This window comes from Drosophila gunungcola (genome assembly GCF_025200985.1).
Source record: "Drosophila gunungcola strain Sukarami chromosome 2R unlocalized genomic scaffold, Dgunungcola_SK_2 000004F, whole genome shotgun sequence".
NCBI classification, from domain to species: Eukaryota; Metazoa; Arthropoda; class Insecta; order Diptera; family Drosophilidae; genus Drosophila; species Drosophila gunungcola.
The window spans coordinates 524,085-542,871 of record NW_026453167.1 but is presented as its reverse complement, the minus strand read 5'-3'; the positions used below and the strand labels follow the sequence as shown (position 1 = coordinate 542,871).

The 18,787-nt window shown below is 38.5% G+C and overlaps 1 protein-coding gene across 15 annotated transcripts in view; it reads left to right on the top strand.

Annotated features, from left to right (window-relative positions):
* LOC128254288 (protein grainyhead) overlaps nt 1-18,442 on the top strand; it is a 46,928-nt gene extending 28,486 nt beyond the window's left edge. For 7 of the 15 annotated variants that reach the window (XM_052983232.1, XM_052983231.1, XM_052983240.1 and 4 more), the window contains 11 exons: nt 62-679; nt 1,348-1,571; nt 2,022-2,184; nt 4,569-4,680; nt 5,237-5,331; nt 8,646-8,702; nt 10,189-10,287; nt 14,296-14,699; nt 15,328-15,523; nt 16,151-16,215; nt 16,456-18,442. In XM_052983232.1, the coding sequence (XP_052839192.1) occupies nt 62-679; nt 1,348-1,571; nt 2,022-2,184; nt 4,569-4,680; nt 5,237-5,331; nt 8,646-8,702; nt 10,189-10,287; nt 14,296-14,699; nt 15,328-15,523; nt 16,151-16,215; nt 16,456-16,582 (2,160 nt within the window). In that variant the 3' untranslated portion in view covers nt 16,583-18,442. Of the gene's footprint in view, nt 1-61; nt 680-1,308; nt 1,572-2,021; nt 2,185-4,568; nt 4,681-5,236; nt 5,332-8,645; nt 8,703-10,188; nt 10,288-14,295; nt 14,700-15,327; nt 15,524-16,150; nt 16,216-16,455 lie in introns of all 15 variants that reach the window. The other 8 variants (XM_052983238.1, XM_052983237.1, XM_052983242.1 and 5 more) reach the window with 5 other exon arrangements.
* Nucleotides 18,443-18,787: the final 345 nt, after the last annotated feature.

Sequence of the window (18,787 nt, the reverse complement as noted above, 5' to 3'; positions counted from 1 at the left end):
AACCTTCGAAGGAAGAGGCGAGTTAGAGCCCTGTGTGACAAACCACCACCCACTCCTGCAGACCTCACATCCCAGCACGGCCAGCGGAGCGGGCGGTGGAGCCGGTCCCGCTGGAGCCGCCGGTGGGGGCGTGGCCATGCAGGCGCAGAGTCCCAGTCCGGGTCCCTACATCACGGCCAACGACTATGGCATGTATACGGCCAGTCGCCTGCCACCCGGTCCCCCGCCCACCAGCACCACCACTTTCATAGCGGAGCCCTCGTACTATCGGGAATACTTTGCTCCGGACGGACAGGGTGGCTATGTGGTAGCCAGCACGAGATCTTTGTACGGCGACGTGGATGTTTCCGTATCGCAGCCCGGCGGAGTGGCCCTCACCTACGAAGGCCGCTTTGCCGGCAGCGTTCCCCCGCCCGCCACCACCACCGTGCTGACCAGCGTGCACCACCACCAGCAGCAACAGCAGCATCAACAGCAGCAGCAGCAGCAACAGCAGCAGCAACAGCACCACCAACAGCAACAGCAACACCATCCGCAGGATGGCAAGAGCAACGGCGGAGCCACGCCCCTCTACGCCAAAGCCATCACGGCAGCGGGTCTCACGGTGGATCTGCCCAGTCCGGATTCGGGCATTGGCACGGATGCCATCACGCCGCGGGACCAGACCAACATCCAACAGGTACAGACAGCCCTCGATAAACAGTAAAACAGAGTACCATCGACATCAGAACCTTCTGCTGATTGTAAAAGTAGAAAACGTAGAAATGTGTATGACTAATTGCGTGCGTGTCCATTTAAAACTTAGTACATAACCCACTTTAAAATAGAGGTAGTCTATGGTATTTATTTGAATATTTTTTAGCAGGCCTAGACCATAAAACACTTGAAAAGCATCCCACAAATAACAATTGCATTGAAATATGTACTAATAGTAGAGTGTTTGCCTAAAGCGTGGCGTGTCCATTGATATGTTATAATATACAATTTAATGTTAAGCAAAGAAAATCGTAGAGTATTTTGTCTACCATTATAATTTTATTATTTTAAATATATTACCTTAAAAATTTTTATTTTAATACTCTTCCAAATAGTCCTTTCTTTATACGCAGTTGTGTCAGCCTACAAAATACCCAACAAAATTCAGTATAAAAAATTATTATGTTATAAAATACAATTTATTATTAAGCAAACAATAATTTAGAGCTTATCTTTTGTCTGGTCTTGTTTTCATATATAAGAGCTTTATTTCCATTTATTATATTTTGTTGACTATATTTAACTTATGTTTGTCTACCATAATGTTTTCATCATTTTAATGAGTTACATATCAATTCTCCTCCAAAACAGTCCTTCGATTACACGGAGCTGTGTCAGCCGGGCACGTTGATCGATGCCAACGGCAGCATACCCGTAAGTGTGAATAGCATCCAGCAGAGGACAGTGGTGCACGGCAGCCAGAACAGTCCGACCACCTCGCTGGTGGACACGAGCACCAACGGATCCACGCGGTCGCGGCCCTGGCACGACTTTGGCCGCCAGAATGATGCCGATAAAATACAAATACCAAAAATGTAAGTCACTTAATAAATCAATTAAATAGTGATTGGGCCTTAATATAAAAAAGCCTCATAGAGAAAGTAGTCATTGAAAATAGTCAATATAAGGATAGTTATATTTAGTTATATTTAGTTTTTATCAGAAATCTAAGACTGTTTTTCTTATAAAAACAAATTATATACATTAAAAATCTTTTCAAATCAAAAAGAGTACAAGCATTTGTTCACCTGCGCCTTAGATGAGTCCTGGTGCTTACAATATCAACTCCCCAAAAAATCTCTTTAGAATACAACTAAAGCTTTAGAGAATTATATTCATAAACTGCAATATATGTTTCTTCATAGATAATAAATAACTTAACTTAACATAAACAGCTTAAATCCCACTTTTAACATTTTAAACGAGCCCATATAAAAACCGCATAACTCAACCACCCCACTAACTTTATAAATTCCTTCCGATAGCTTCACAAACGTGGGCTTCCGCTACAACCTGGAGAGCCCCATCAGCTCATCGCAGAGGCGCGAGGACGATCGAATCACCTACATCAACAAGGGTCAGTTCTACGGAATTACGCTGGAGTATGTGCACGATGCGGAAAAGCCGATCAAGAATACCACCGTCAAGGTAGGATCCAAAATCTATATGTTTAGCTATATGCTGGGAGGGAGCGAGGGGAAGGGGAGCTTTGTCAATCAAGTTCGTGCTGCTTGTTTTCCATTCTCTGGTGTGTTTTGTTTATGCCATCAACACCACATGAACACATGAACAGATGAAGGGGAAAATGGGAAAATGTGGCGAGGCCAACCCTTCGTTACCGGGGCGATTTGTCAGGGAATCTGTGTGTCGGCTTCTTGTTGGGATCTTAGTCCTTCTTAGTCCTACCCCGAGGTGCGATCGCCACCCCTTTGCTCAATTACACCCATTCCATATCCTGCTGAATGATAAATGATACTGAGAACTCGCGAGTGCGAGTTTAAAAGCGAGATCCCTTGATGAGAATTTGAATATTGCGTTCAATGCAAATTGCCGGCAGTCTTTCACTACGAATGTTTGTTCAGGACGATCGCTCAAGGAGTAGGAGCAGGACAATACCCGTCAACATCATCAATCAGATAAGCTTAAATGACGTCTGAAGATGCAAATGCAAATTGAAAACTAAAAACTGAAAACTGAAAACGGAACCGTTGAGAGCCGAAGAATGACATCAAAGTTACAGTTGAAAGTGGTAAATGGTAAATGGGTTGAGGAAATGAAACGGGAAGCGGAACTGGCGAAACTGTAGGCTAAGTAAACAACAATTGAAATTAAAGAAATACGAATCCGAGTCCTTGTCATTTGCATACGCAAGGAGAGCGATAAAAAAATGAATAAAGAACGAAGGAAACTTGCAACAAAAACTTTAAGAAACGTAGCCAAATGAAACGCAGAGATCTTCAGATACGAGCTTAACCTTTCCTTCCCTGTACTTCTCAAGTTCTTGGCTCTCAGATTACCATAAAAGTGCCATATTTTGCAAGGCTCGACAAAAAAGTGTCAAAATTAATTTACGAGTTTATTTGTTTAGAGCTGCGCGCCCTTTACCAAAAAAAAAAAGAAGCAGAAACAGAAAGAAGTTCCCAAACACTTTCAGCATTTGCATAACCCAATCTAACGGGGAAAACTAATGCCAGAAAAAAGAGAACCGAATCGGGAGTGAAAACTGAGTATAATTTACGAGCTGATTAGCCCATGAATATGTAAAGACTTTCAGTCCCGAAGAAAACACACAAAATATTTATGCTGTAATCAGCTAACCCCCGATATTCCTCAAGAAAAAGATGATCCTTGCAAGGGTTGCGCTTGCAATTTCGAAATTGTTTCCTTTTTCGGAACTCAGCTATCTGTGCGCTTCCTTAATTATTCAAAATGTAAAAAAATAGACACATAAATGATAGAGAAAAAATGCAAATGCTGGGAAAACAAAGGGACCTCGAATGAGCAGAAGATACAAACTGAGTTGGACGTTTTTCTGCTAAATCGAATCGGTCCCTTTGTCCTTGCAGGACTCGCAATGCCTAATCCTTTTGACTTTTAAGGCGTAGGGTGCGATCTGCCGAGTTGTGAGTTGAGTGTCACAACGCATATATGTCAGAGCATTGAACCCTATCCTTGGGATAGTATAAACGGATTAGGACCATGTCTGCCAAACGGCAATGAAAAACATGGCATTTCCTCAGAGATACAGATCTACTTTCTGCAAGATCGCTTGCGAGATCAAGGATAATGAACGAAAATGAAGACTGTAGATTTATCAAGGATGTTTATTTGTTAGATTTCCATTTCCAATTACGAGATTGTATCAAGTCTTACATTTATTTCAACAAATTAAATTCATTAACTTAAAAAATTACCATATATCAACATGGGAAAATTGGTTTCTTCATGAATGTATACATAAAAATACGATAAACTTAATTCAAAAGCAATCTCAGATCAAGAATGTTTATGTTTTAGATTCCTACATATATTTGAAGAAATTAAATTCATTAAATTCCTAAATAACCATAAGCTTCTTGTGATTAATATATATCAACTAGGAAAATTATTTTTCTCAAAATACGAGAAATCAAATCATTACTCGAAGTGCAATCCCAGATCAAGGATAATTAGATTGACCAAACATCCTTGTAGTTAATAGATTTTCATTTAAAAAATATATATACTGCACATTTTCCTTATGAAATATTCAGTTTCGAAAGATATAAAAACTTGATCTATTAACCATTAGATTCATAAGCAGTACCCCTTGAAAGATTTTATTGAAGCCACCAACAACTTTAAAATCCCTTACCAATTCAACCATTTCATCACTTTACTTTTAGTGCTTCCTTTTCGAGAATACCATAATTGAGATGAGTTAATTTTTAGTGCCCTCTTAACTTAGCCTCGCACTTAATTTAATAACCATATTTGCTTTCTTTTCTGTTCTTTTTGTGTATGTGCTTTTCTGTTTTGTTCGGCCGACGCAGAGTGTGATCATGCTAATGTTCCGCGAGGAGAAGAGCCCCGAAGATGAGATCAAGGCCTGGCAATTCTGGCACAGTCGTCAGCATTCCGTGAAGCAGAGAATCTTGGATGCAGGTGCGTAAAACCAACTTCTACAGCCCGATCCCCAATCCACAAACCCCGATCCCCTATCCAGAAATCTTAAGGAGTAGATGCAGAAGTAGAAGCCGAAGTAGAAGTAGAAGTCCAGCAGCGTCGGATGCTGGACTGTCCATTTGTATTGTCTAGTATTTCTAGCAGTAAATTGTTGCTTTTTATTGAAAGGCCCGCAACGTTGCAGGAGAGTTATGACATTGATAAACGCGCATCGCGCGGCGGCAGCAACTGCGCTCCGTTTGTTTGATTGCAGATAATCTCGGTGGCTCTGTGCTGCCTGCAACATGGGGCAGCATGAGGATGCCGCTTCGGCTGCCGCTGCCACTGCCACTGCCATGGCCCATCAAACATAACTCATTAGGCACTTGTCACTGGATGGCAACGCAGAAATTTCCTTAATTGTTAATACAAACATATTTTCCAATGTCCGCGATCGCCTCTGTCTCTCAACTCCTTCCACTATTCGCCTTTCTTCTGCATCGCGCATCTTTTACCCCCAAAAGCCCCTCTGACCATCTGCTCTTCTTCTCCTCAGATACGAAGAACTCGGTTGGCCTCGTTGGCTGCATCGAGGAAGTGTCGCACAATGCCATCGCCGTCTACTGGAATCCGCTGGAGAGCTCCGCCAAGGTAAGTTCTGTTCATTCTAGATCTCATTTCTATGGCCATCGTAGTTATGGAATTCAAGCATACCCTGCACTTGCAAGGGCAAGTTTGGTTTTGCATTTTGCAATCACTTTTATCACACCCAAAGTCAAATATCGTCCTAAAAGATAGTTTTTTTTGGCTAATTTTTTGGTACAACAAGATAAAATAAAACATTTATTGGATATAACAAATTTCATATTAATATATTTTACCATGCTCAAAGCAAAGTAACTAATAGACTTTTAGGTTTCTCTTTCGGCATAGCAAGAAATAATATTACGTTTATTGGATATATATTAATTTTTCATATCATTTAATTAATCTTTTTGACCAATCTTAAAGTTTAAAAGCAATTGAGTTCCAAAAAAAGTTTTGGAATAGCAATATTTAAATATTTAGATCTACAAGTTTTCAGTGGAATGACATACGAAAAATAGCAATAACTAAAAACCCCTTTTAGGCAAGTTGTTCTTACAAAACAATCAAATAATTATAGATAGTTAATAGAAATTTGACAAATTAACTGTGTTTGCTTTATCCAATTTTCATAACAATCTCATGCGAAAACGCCAAACAAATATGTGACCTCATTTTATAACATATCGTACCCCATTTGCAATATCAATCACACGAATCCCATAATCACTTAGAACCCTCAACAAATTACAGGGTATCTGTAGGTCATCATCGCCCGTCGACTTCTGTGTGCCTTTATGTGTTTTTCCCTCTCAACCATTTTGTTTACTTCGAGCGCCGCCTCAATTAAAAATGAGAAAAAAGGCAAGAAAAAATTCAGCGCGACACTTTTATGAAGCAGACGGAGATAGCAGATACGTAAAGTCCTCTCTATATCTTTTTTCCATGTATGTACAAGTATTTGTGTGTGTGTGAGCCAAGAATTAATTTCTGATTTATTTTCAATTGCGAGTAAAACGCAAATTATTCAGCCAGTGTCGCCATTGCTGTGGCCATCCCTTTCTGTCGCCCGCTGTCCGGTATTCGCCCCCTCTCTTTCCCCCCTCACAGCCAGTGCGAGTGTGTGTGTGTGTGTTTTTTTTTTCAAAAGAATAATTTATGCATTTATTTATTTATGACACTTAGTTTTAATCACTTACTCGCAAATGCCTGGAACTAAGCCTGCGACTGAGTTTTGCCTCTGAAGTCCGATGGCTGTATTTAGCCTTTGCTTTTTTGCTTTTTTTTAGCTTTTGCTACTTTTGCTGCTATAACCGCAGATCAAGCGAGCAAGCTCCCACCGCGTTTTAATTTAGCAATTATCAAGCATTTTAATCGCTGGAAAATATTTGCAATTCTATTGCAACAAGCGCCAGTAGTAAGACCAGTATGCCAGACAGCCCTCATATTACGTATACGCCATGGCGTCGGAATGGTTTTATCCTTTGCCCCGCTCCGCCCACCTGCACGGTGAGAAAAATAGCAAACCCTTTTCAGTTTCGAAAGCTTTCTTATTCAAATTGTTCTATAATAGTATAGCATATTTATTTAATATTTATGCCTTTACCCTTTGAACCCAGATATTCTCAAATGCCATTAAATTTCAAGTATAATAACATTTAACCAAAAAAAAACAATAATCTAAATGATATTTCTCATTTTTAAAGAAAAACGCATTATTTTGTCAAGCCTATTCAAAGTTTTAAAATACAACTTTAATCGCATCAATAATAACAAAGTTATTCAAACTACAGATTGGACTTATCTAAGTAATGGTATGCTGTATTTAAAACCGTTTAAAAAATACTACTATCTATCAGGGAATATGCATAGCTTTTAACATATAACTATAATGTTCCATCCATTTCAATTATTTTAAATCCTTATGGCCCAAGTAAAGACATTTATTTATTACGCCAGTCATTACGTGTGTTAATAGATTTTGAGATGCTTGGCAATATTTTTTTCGCCAAGTGTCCATTTAACCCGACTCGAATGCCTTTGGCAAAAATGTGAAAAATATTGTGAAAAACAAATGCCAAAACCGAATTGATTTTCATTCAAGTTCAGTGACTTCTGTGTGTGAGCAGGCTGCCAAATTGGTCAGCAGTTATTAACTGGCTGGCCATAAGTGCATTTCCCCCCGCCCACTCGCATTTGATAGAGCTTTTTATTTACAAATTGTTTACGCGCTGAGATGTTAATCCCAGCATCCCCATCTCCATCCCCATCTCCATCTCCATCTCCATCCCCATCCCGACATCACATCGTGTTCGTCTTCGAGGAGAGAGTCAAGTCAAGTCGCCTTTTGGTTTGACTTGGCTCGCATAATGTCGATTTCGTTTTATGCCGTTAGCTGCTGCATCTGTATCTCCATCTTTTGCAGTCGAATGAGTGTGTGTGTATCTGCGAGATGCGATATAGTGCCTTTCCCAGCGGCAAAACTTTCGTACGCACCGACACGCAGGTGCTTCGCCCCTCGCTTTTCGCTTATATGGTACGCGCCCGCTAATTATTCACATTAAATACTGCTCGTCCACATCTTGGTCTTTGGTTTGCTGGATGTGGGGATGTTGGAGGCTGGGATATGGATGTGGATGTGGATGTGGATGCTGCGACTGTGACTGCTGCACTTTTACCATTAAGATTGTTTCCTTTGGTATTTTTGCGTTGATGGATTTTCTTTTTATTTTTTTATTTTTTTTTTTTACTGTCCGACGACTGTCTGGCGAACTGAACTCAAACTCCGACTTCGACTGCGACTCAAACTCGGACTTGGCATGCTTAAAATGCCTCGGCACACAGATACTATAACACAGACACAGACACATTTACAGGTACAGATACAGTTGCACACACCTTGCACTGAATCGAAGTCGAACTAAAAATGAATTGGATGCGATACAAAGTCGCGGCTCTACTTGGCTCGTTACTTGGCTTAAAGGCCCCTCGATGCCTCAGTTTTCAGGCCATCTTATTGGCCCGGTCCATGGTCCATGGTCCACAGTCCACAATCCATGGTCCTCTGTGTATTGCCTTGTTATTGTCTCTCCTTCAGTTTCAGTTTTTGTCTTCATTTTTGCTCTTTGCCGAGTGCGTTGGAATGTTTTAAACTGTCGTGGGCATAAAGAGGACATCGACTTAATAGAGAGAAAACAATTGCCTTCTAATAGCAGACGCATTTTAGTTTTTGTCATCCCATATAATTTCTTTTTATGTTCATAATTGTTTACATTTGTATATTTTATGGCATTTCTCACATTCGCATTGTTTCTCTTTTCTTTTCTTTTCTTTTCTTTTCTTTTCTTTTCTTTTCTTTTGATTTTCTTTAAAAAAAACAGATCAACATTGCGGTTCAGTGCTTGAGCACGGATTTCAGCAGTCAAAAGGGAGTTAAGGTGAGTTTATCATTTCTTATTTCTTTATTTTAAAGCCAACTATTTTCTTTTAAAACTACAATTAAAGGACATAGTTTAAGTTTCTTTTTGTTTTTACAAAAAATATGAATTTTGTTTTGTTTTTCATCAATGACATTATTGGTATTTTAAAGAAATGTATTTTATTTTTTAGTCAATCATTTTCAAAACATAACTTTGAATACAAAAACAGGAAATAATACTTATATTAAACATTTTAATGTCTTTAGAACAAGACCAATTTAAAAGTTAATTTTTCTAGTAAACTTTAAATTATACCCATAGGTTTTTATTCTTTTTTTTCCCTTACAAATAAAATGCCCAATTCTTAAATTTCTAAAAATTCCCATTTTGATTAAATTTGTTTAGTACCTTTCTTTATTTATAAGTAACCTAAATACGTTTTTTAGAGAAAAATAATTGTGCCCGCCTTTCTGTAAATTAAATTCAACTCAGGCACATTTCCTTTGATGGGTTAAGTAATAACCAATTTAATGCCAACTTGTTAATGGCGAATCAATGCGGCCAAAGATGCGATCCAGATCGATGGATGGGAAGAGTGGAGCGGAGTGTGTTTTCCCCCTTCTCATCGAAGCGATCAGCATTCATAGCAGTCGTCTTGACAACGGTCAGACTGAAGATACGTAGGCCGGGGATTTCTTCTGCCACCTGCCTCATGCCACATGCCTCCTGCCCCTCCAATCGCCCATCCCATCCACCTTCTGGCAAAGCGGATTGCACATCCTCCTGGCCGGAGTTGTAATGCGTACATTAAGTCTGATATTTCATTGACAGAAACACAGGCAGAACTCGTTGCTTTTCATTAAAAGAGAGCGCTTGAAGGTACAGTGGAGCTTACGTGGCGAGAAAATGGCATTCAAAGATAGTATCTAGTTTGAATTTGTTCTAAATTTGTATACAAATTTAATCAAACTTATTTGGAAAAGTTAAATTTAAATAGCGATTCTTAAATTTTAAGTTTGATGATTTTTCAAATTGAGTCGAGCTTATGTCGACAACTTTTGCCCGTGAAGATATTTCTACTACTATTTATATGAGGATTAAGCTATAATTCTTTTTTAAGAGTCACTAAGTCTTTTTTTTACTAAACCTCTAAAGGAAGTAGGAATCATTTTTCTCCGTGTGGCAGCGAGTGTGGGCAATAGGCAAATCAAATTATGCACTTGCCACGACATGTTGCACACACACTCGCCCAACGGATGTTGGCAGTTTAACATCACTCCGGCCACGCCCCTTCGGCTCCGGCCACGCCCCCCAGCCCAAATGACAACGGCTAATTGCAGCTGTTGCAAGTTGCTGCTGCTGCCGTTGCTATTGCGATTGCGATTGCGATTGCTGTCCGGCGGCAACTCTCGAGTAGCAACTCTCGATTGCCCCCGGGCAATTTGAATGATACAATGATACGGGAGCATTGTGATATTAATACGGATGATTCTGTTTATTCCAGGGCCTGCCGCTGCACGTACAAATCGACACATTCGAGGACCCCAGAGATGCGACGGTCTTCCACCGCGGCTACTGTCAGATAAAGGTCTTCTGCGATAAGGTAAGTGATTTTATTTTCCCCACTCCCAGTCCCCGAAGCAGTTCCCAAAGCAGTTCCCCTATGCCGCAATTACGCACAGAAGGGGCACAGTAGTTCTTCCTCTGCTCTGCTCTGCTCTGCTCTGCTCTGCCACGTGCAACAGGTTGATGGGCTAACTTAAGCGGCTACGTGACGCTTCGTTTGTATTACACGGGCAGAAAAGAATAAGTTGCAGAATATAATATAATATATGATAAGACTATGCTTCAAGCAATCTATTATGAAATGAAAGAGAGAAAGTGACTTCCATTCTTAATAATGCTTTACTCACCTTCACTTTAATTATTTTTAAATGAAATCATTTGAAAAAAATTATACTAATTTCACTCAAAGAATAAATATTTTAATCAAGTTCGTATTCATTCACAACATATTTCGCAGGCTTTTTTTTATATTAATATGATTTTTAACTTAAATCCAATTGAAATTATTATACTTGTTTACTGAAACAAATTTTAAAGATTGTTTTAACTAAGTTTAGTTCGTGTTCAATAACAACATTTTCCCCTGGCCTTAACCATTCAATTTAAATATCTATAGGATATACTCTATATGTTTCTTGTAATACAACATGTGATGTTTTCACACAAATTGCTAGTCCAAAAATAAACTGATAATCAGCTAAAAAATAAAATGTTTCTGTATGTATTTAGATTAGATTCCCAGTGTAGTGTGTATCTGTGTGCCTGCCACTTGTTGCTGCAGCTTCTCCTTTGGATGTTGTTGCGGCTGCAACGTTTTACCGAATTGGGGGCACCGGCAGTGGCAGTGGCTGTCCGTCAGTCAGGTCGGCCTTTAGTGGAAAGCGTAACGCGTCCAAAAGTAAATGGCCAGGCCAACAAGCAGATACCACACATCCACACATCCTTTCCATGCCCTTGTTTCGTATTTCGTATTTCGAGTATCTGTATCTGTACCTTCGCCTTTATGCGAACCCTTCACTTTTTCGCTTGATGGGGTTTATTAATAAATCATTTCGTGGATTTCCAATTTAATTTTCTCATATCATTACACATCCTCCGCGTCCCTGGGCCTCCTTTTGGACATGGCTTTTATTGTACACACTGGGTACACCACGATTCCCCAACCGCGATCCACCGATCCTCCGATCCATGGCCATATCACTATCGCGTCGGGCTTATATTTCACATTTGGGGCCAGCCCTTTTTGCCCTTTTTGCCGGCCAGCGTGTGTTTATCGGTAAATGTATCAATTAAATTTCGCGTACCACGTTATTTTGCTGAGTCGCCCTGGTCCTTCCTTTTATTTTCTCTGTAGGTTTTGGGATTTTTGAAATTTTGATTTCACTGCAATTGCAGTTTCAGTTGCAGTTCCGTCGTTTGGCACCTCTGGGCCACAGTCGCCAATTATGAATCTTTAAGTTTGCCCCCAGGCGGTTGGCCCAAAACACAGATACAAAATTACGAGAAATTCTGCAGCATGTACAATGTTGAAGGGGATCCTTTGTCTTGGCGGATAACTGTCATTTTGTTTCCTTTTTTTTTTTTGTGTTTTAACTTGTGCATTTCGGTAGATACTTTCCCCAAAAACGGAGAAAATTAGTGGGTAAATAATTTACGTAACATTGGTATTTTTATGGGTTTTTTAATGGTTAGTTGACCGTTATTTGCTTAAAAATACTTGACTTGAAATTGCGTTTTTAAAATCCTGTAATAAAAGTTAACAATTACCTCGAAAGTCCTAATACCCTTATTTTATTAATTAAGTATTTAAAGATTTCTTCTCGCCTTCGGTAAAAAACTAAACTAAAAAGTATAGGGGCTTATTTATTTAGTATTGACACACTTATCAAAACTAAACTTTTTTTTTTGGATGTAACCTTTTTTCGTGAGATATTTGTATGTGAGCATTTAATTTTATGTCACAACTTCTCTTAACAAAATCTTCTGCATTACCTCTTAATTAAGTATTTGAGCACCTGGCAAATCATTATAGAATTTAGCTAACGTTAATGCTAATAGTAATGTCCCTCCCGCCTCCTCGAAAATTGTCTGCCCACTGGCGGTCGGGTGTCCTCTGTCTTCGTCATACTTTGAAGTCGATTAACAGCCTCCAAAAAGGAGGTAAGGTAAAAACGTGCAGAAGAGAAGGCTCAGACTCAGACTGCGGCGATCATTGACCGCATTGGGCGATTCGAGACGCCGTCGCCTTGGCTTGTTGCAAGTTGCAAGTTGCCTGTTTGGCGATATTTTTGCCGAGATAAAATAAAAGTAATAAAATACAGTTATTTACATGCCACACACACACACATTGAGCACATGGCTCTAGGCTAAAATGCTTTGTGATAAGCACAAGAACTTGGGAAGAAATGGAATGGGAGGGGGGGATGTTCAGACATCCTTGCATAATATGGAGCCCCAAGTAGATTGCTTGCAACATATCACTTCCTGTGCTGCTGTTGTAGTCACCTGCCTTCCTGCAGCAGCTTCCATCGCTCAATTGCTGATTTTTAATTACAAATGCAAAGTGCAACAGCAGCAACAGCAGCAACATACTGCAACATACTGCATCTGCCTGCACACGCAAACTAGCAATCACCGGCGGACAAAGTAGCCAACAGACTATATATTATATAGTATAGGCATCCGTGTGATCTCCACAAAAGAGCCACAGTGTGAGTGTGCAATCAGGCAACAAGCAGGTGGGCAGCTGCTGATGCTGCTGCTGCTTCTTCTGCTGCTGCTGGCCCAGACAAAGTATTTTACTTGCTTGGTTCGGGGCGCCGCCAGATTATTTATTATGTATGCATATTTATGCTGCATCTCTAAGTATTTTATAATAATTTTTCCCCATTTTTTTTTTCGACTCTGACCCTAACGGTGTAGACCATTTTGCCAAAAGTGGCCGACAGACGGACAGACGGACAGACGGACACAGTCTCCAACTGAGAAATCCACTGCGGTGGCGGCTTTGTCTCTGTGCGACATCGCAGCTCCCCAGGCGAGAAACTCGTTTCTCTCTTTCGCTATTTTGATTTTTTCCTTCATTTTTCCTCGGCTTTGGCTGCCTGCGATTTTTGCAACTGCAACAAGATGTGCGGCGTGATGCAGCTTATGGCACTGCCAGCCAAGCCATACACGAATTTAATTAATAAGTAAAGAAATATCAAAAAAGGTGGCATCCATGCATTTGATTGATTGCTAATTACACGCTGGCCCCGTGCACCTGTGCGCCTGCGCACTGGGAATACGCCAGTGGCACTGGCAGAGCTGGACTTTCGCAACCCACCTGGAAGCATCTTCAGCGCACTCGAAATTCCAGAGATTCGACTCGAAAAAGTGGTCACAAGAAATAGCCTAAAATATTAATAAGTATCTGTAAAAATCTCAGACTGCATTTAAAAGTATTTTAATTTAATCAGGGAACTTTTCGACTCGAAACAACGGTCACAGGAAGGAGCCTAAAATTACATTAAAGTTAAAAAAAACTTATGACTTTCCTAACCATTCTTTGGCACTTGTACTTCGTTTAGTGGTCTAAAATGGCCGTCTTAAAATTGTAGAAATAAAAGTGTCTTACGAACTAACAGTATTCAGTTCTGGATTTAAAAACAAATTAACTCCCAAAAATAAAATACTAATTTATACAAATAAAAAAAATTAAATAATCTATATAAAGCTCAAATGTATAATTGTAATAAAAAAAAAAAAAAACAATAATAATAATTATTTCAAGTTTTTTTTACTTTAAAATCCAAAGTAAAAACGTTCTGGTTGAATCGCTTAAACCGCTGTAACTCCTTCAGTTTTACTCCGAACTTTTTGATATTTTGACACAACAATTTCAAAACATTGTAGATTAAAATAAAAAAAGTAAAACCAAAAAAAAAACCCCCTTCTTATGCAATATAAAACTGCCTCTTTTATTTAACCGCCGCTTTATGCGAACACCCATTTCCCTATTTTGGTTTCCCTTTCTAATAGTATCTTTCAATATATGTTTTTGTAGGGTGCCGAGCGCAAGACGCGCGACGAGGAGCGACGGGCCGCCAAGCGAAAGATGACCGCTACGGGCAGAAAGAAGCTGGACGAGCTGTACCATCCGGTGACGGATCGGTCCGAGTTCTACGGCATGCAGGACTTCGCCAAGCCGCCGGTGCTGTTCTCGCCTGCGGAGGACATGGAGAAGGTAGGTCAGCTGGGCATTGGCGCTGGCTCCGTGCAGGGCATGACATTCAACCCCCTGAGCAACGGCAACTCCAACTCCAACTCGCACTCGTCCTTGCAGAGCTTCTACGGCCATGAGACTGACTCGCCGGACCTGAAGGGGGCCTCGCCGTTCCTGCTCCACGGCCAGAAGGTGGCCACGCCGACGCTCAAGTTCCACAACCACTTTCCGCCCGACATGCAGACGTGAGTAAAAATCGTCCATCCATCTTAGCCAGCCCAGCCTACGCTCAGTTGAGTTGAGAAACTTATTGAATTTCAAGCAAATGCCAAGGTATCTTTGAGGTTCGATAGATGCATAGGGTAGCTCTCGAGTCCAAATATAAGAAAGTTATAATCCATTTGTTAATTCCTTATTGTAGAAGCATTTATAATTATTAAGCAAATTAAAAAAAAATTTTAGCAGTTAGTGAAACATTTTAAAAAATTAAAACTTCAATTTACCTGGGTCACGCTGATCCAAAGAATTAGCGTTTATTAGCCTTGTTTATGAAACATTTAAAAAATGTTACTTTTACTTTTTAAAATGTTATAGATCTCTGTTTTCTCTGTTTTAATAAATTTTTAATTAAAACATCTTTGATTTACTCATAATTAATAAACAAAAATATTTAAAGACTTAAAAAAAAACGAAAACACACGATTGAACTATTTTATGATTTAAAGAATCTAGAAGGTTAAATACAATTCCTATGGCAATTTCGAGATTTTCAGTAATTCTTATACTGAGAGTAGGAACCTTTAATAAAATCCAAACTAATTTAAATTTTATTTGTTTTCTTTTGTTTTCCTTTATTTAACCCAAATAATGCAGCGATAAAAAGGACCACATACTGGACCAGAACATGCTGCCCAGCACACAACTGACCGACTTTGGTCCTCCCATGAAGCGCGGCAGGATGACGCCGCCCACTTCGGAGCGTGTGATGTTGTATGTGCGGCAGGAGAACGAGGAAGTCTACACGCCCCTCCACGTGGTACCGCCCACCACGATCGGCCTGCTAAATGCGGTAAGCACACGCAAAACCCCCAAAAACCAAAACCCCCAACCTCCAACCTCCAAAAAGTCTTAAACCCAAACCCAAAAATCCCAAATCTAAAACAAATCAAAACCAAACTCGTTCTAATGGTTAACATACCTTTTCTGTAATTTTGTTCATTTTGGTCTAATTGGATCTGCTGAAAAGAAATCAAACAAATGAAGCGCCAAAATGTTCAATCTCTAAAATCGTTAATCGACTAAGACTAAAGCATAAATCAACTAAAAATCAGCCATATCTTAAACGTTACTCACCCAAAGAAATTCGATAATTTGTAACCTGTAGTTGAAACTAATTACGAACCATTTCATAATTAAATCTCATCCAAGGTATATACACAAACACGTGTATGTACACTGACCAAAAAAAATTCTATCCTCCGTACACATACCGCACACTAAAGCACAAAAAGATATATATAGAAGCAACGTACACTGAAACCCAAAATAAAAAGATTGGCTGACCACAGAAATGAACAAAATTACACTAAGAAAACCAGCGAGTTATAAGAGAAATATTTTAGCCGCAAACGAAAAAAAACAGAACAACAAAACAGACAAAACAAAACATCATATTTCTCTCGTTTCTCAATTGCAGATTGAAAACAAATACAAAATCTCAACAACGAGCATAAATAACATTTATCGCACAAACAAGAAAGGGTAAGTAAGCAAGTTCTAGCAGATCTAACAGATAGCAAAAACACAGATACAGATACACCCACACAGAGAGCAATACACACCAGAATGCATCCTTCCCCTCTCACATCATTATAGATTAACCCCTAGTTAAATAAATCTAACTCAAATCGTGTGCTAACTTTTTGCATGGGTGTAGTGATCTATTTGGGAGTAATGATCAGAAGCAGATAACTAACCTTATTGCCCCGTTTCTTATTCCAGGATTACGGCGAAAATTGACGATGACATGATATCGTTCTATTGCAACGAGGACATTTTCCTGCTGGAGGTGCAACAAATCGAGGACGACCTGTACGATGTGACGCTCACGGAGCTGCCAAATCAGTAGCCCTGGCAGTATGGGTAGCTCCCCAACTCAAAAACTACACACAAAACACGGACACAAGATGTTGTTTCAATAAGCCATTTTCCATAGAGCCTAAGTCTAAATATTGTAGTTTTAATGGGACCCGAAACAAATCGAAAGTTAAAAGCTAACAGAATACAATACTTATGTAAAATGATATATACTATGCTTAAAATTCGATTTAGTTATTTAGCAACAATGAGATTATCTAAAATTTTTTGATCAAATTTTACATTCTCGCTATGTCTATAGATACTTGTGTAAGCCCTAATCGTAATTGTAGTACCGTGTATTTATGCTCATATATAGTATCCCCCCAAAATATATATGTGTGTAAGCACAGTGCAAAAGTGTCTGTCCAGTAGGAAATAAGTCTCGTTTCCGCTCCCCTGCTTATGCTAAGACCTTAGGTCCAGGGCAAGTAAGAGTTACAGAATCTATCTATTAGGTGTATCTAACGCAACCACATTAGCTCTACACGAACTCTAGACATAATCATTTTGTATGTTCGGCTTAAGCGTTTTAATTGTTGAATATAAAATTGTAAAATTATTTTTGAAAAACCCACACAAAACACAAATCGTTTGTTCTATATTTCTGTTTCAAAACAAAGCTAACACGTTACCCCTTTCCCCCCCTCTCTGTTATGTATAATTAGGATCTCTGTACACAAAAACATAATGAGGAGAACTTCGAAGAACGAGAAAATTGGTATAAACAAATAATAACATTCTCGAAGTAGTTACCCTTAAATCTAAATATACACCTAGGGATAAGAACACTCTGCAATAAAACATGTTGATAAAAATCGTAGTTAAGTCCAAGCTAAGGCAAAAACAAAATCGAAAAAAAAGACAACTTTAAAAACATTTGTGTGCATTTGTTGAAAAACAAAAAAAAATATCTAATGAACAATGATCAACCAAGAAAGTTGATTCAAAACTAAACAATTAAATAAAAAGGATCGATAATCAACGGTAGCACCCATAAAAGATCGCAACATTCGTATGAATATAGACACAGATATATATGATATGTATAGGGATAATAACGTTTACAATTTCTGTTTGCCATAATTAACAGTTTAATTTAATTAACGAAATGTTTTGTGTACAATGTTATTTGAATTCAAGCAGAGACTTCACAGCGAGATTTGCTTGGAACTACGAATACTCCGCATCGATTGCTTCAATTTTGAACAGTACGAGTTCAATGCTCAATATTATTATTAATTGTTTATTAATTGTAATCCCCCCTCTAACGTCTACACTCCCTCACCCCTTAATATTGCTCTATTTTCTTGTCTCTTTTCGCGCAACCCTTTTGTGAGGGGGAAAACCATTTTCCACTTGACATTTCCGGTGTTGTACATCACAATTTGTTTTTAATTTTAGCCCTTAGTTCTTATTGTACTATTCAAGATTACACAATATTATGATATGAAATGAGAGAGGATAAGATATCAGAGGATATGAAATGAAATGATGATGATGAATCGAAAATCTTGCCGGCATGTTATAATTCTTTATGTTTAGTTATCATAACCCTTAAGTTCTACGCTCTTTCTATATATTGTATACACAAAACATACACATATATTTTAAAAGCCAATAATTTATTTTTTGTTACTGTTGGAAAAACAATTCCACAATAAATAGAAAAGCGAACAAAAACACTAAAAAAAAACGTGAAAATGCAACTGAGAACAAGTGACAATCCATCGTGTGAGAAGTGCATGTCCAACTTGAGAAATTATAAAAAGAGAAACACAAACAAAATAAAACAAATTGTACAATATAATTATAATGAATACACAACATTTAAATAAAGAACAAAAAATAAGGCTGTTGTTTTTTAAAAAGGAGTTTGATGGGTTAAGCAAATCAAATAGTAACTTATTTATTTAAAATATTTTTGTTACTTCCGCTTAGACTTTGTTAATATTATTTACCTTGTTAAAATGTTTCTGACAATAGTTTAAATTTTAATTTGAAATACAGAAATATGATTTTAAAGAAAACATTTTTTTCCAATTGATGTAATTTGCTATATTAATATTTTAAATTTCCGTACTTTAAAACTACATAATAATATTAACAGGACTTTTTAAGTGTTTTTAGTAGTTTAACAACTCGTTACCTCTTCAAACAAAAACAAATATCTTTAGAATTGGGTACAAATTTTTAC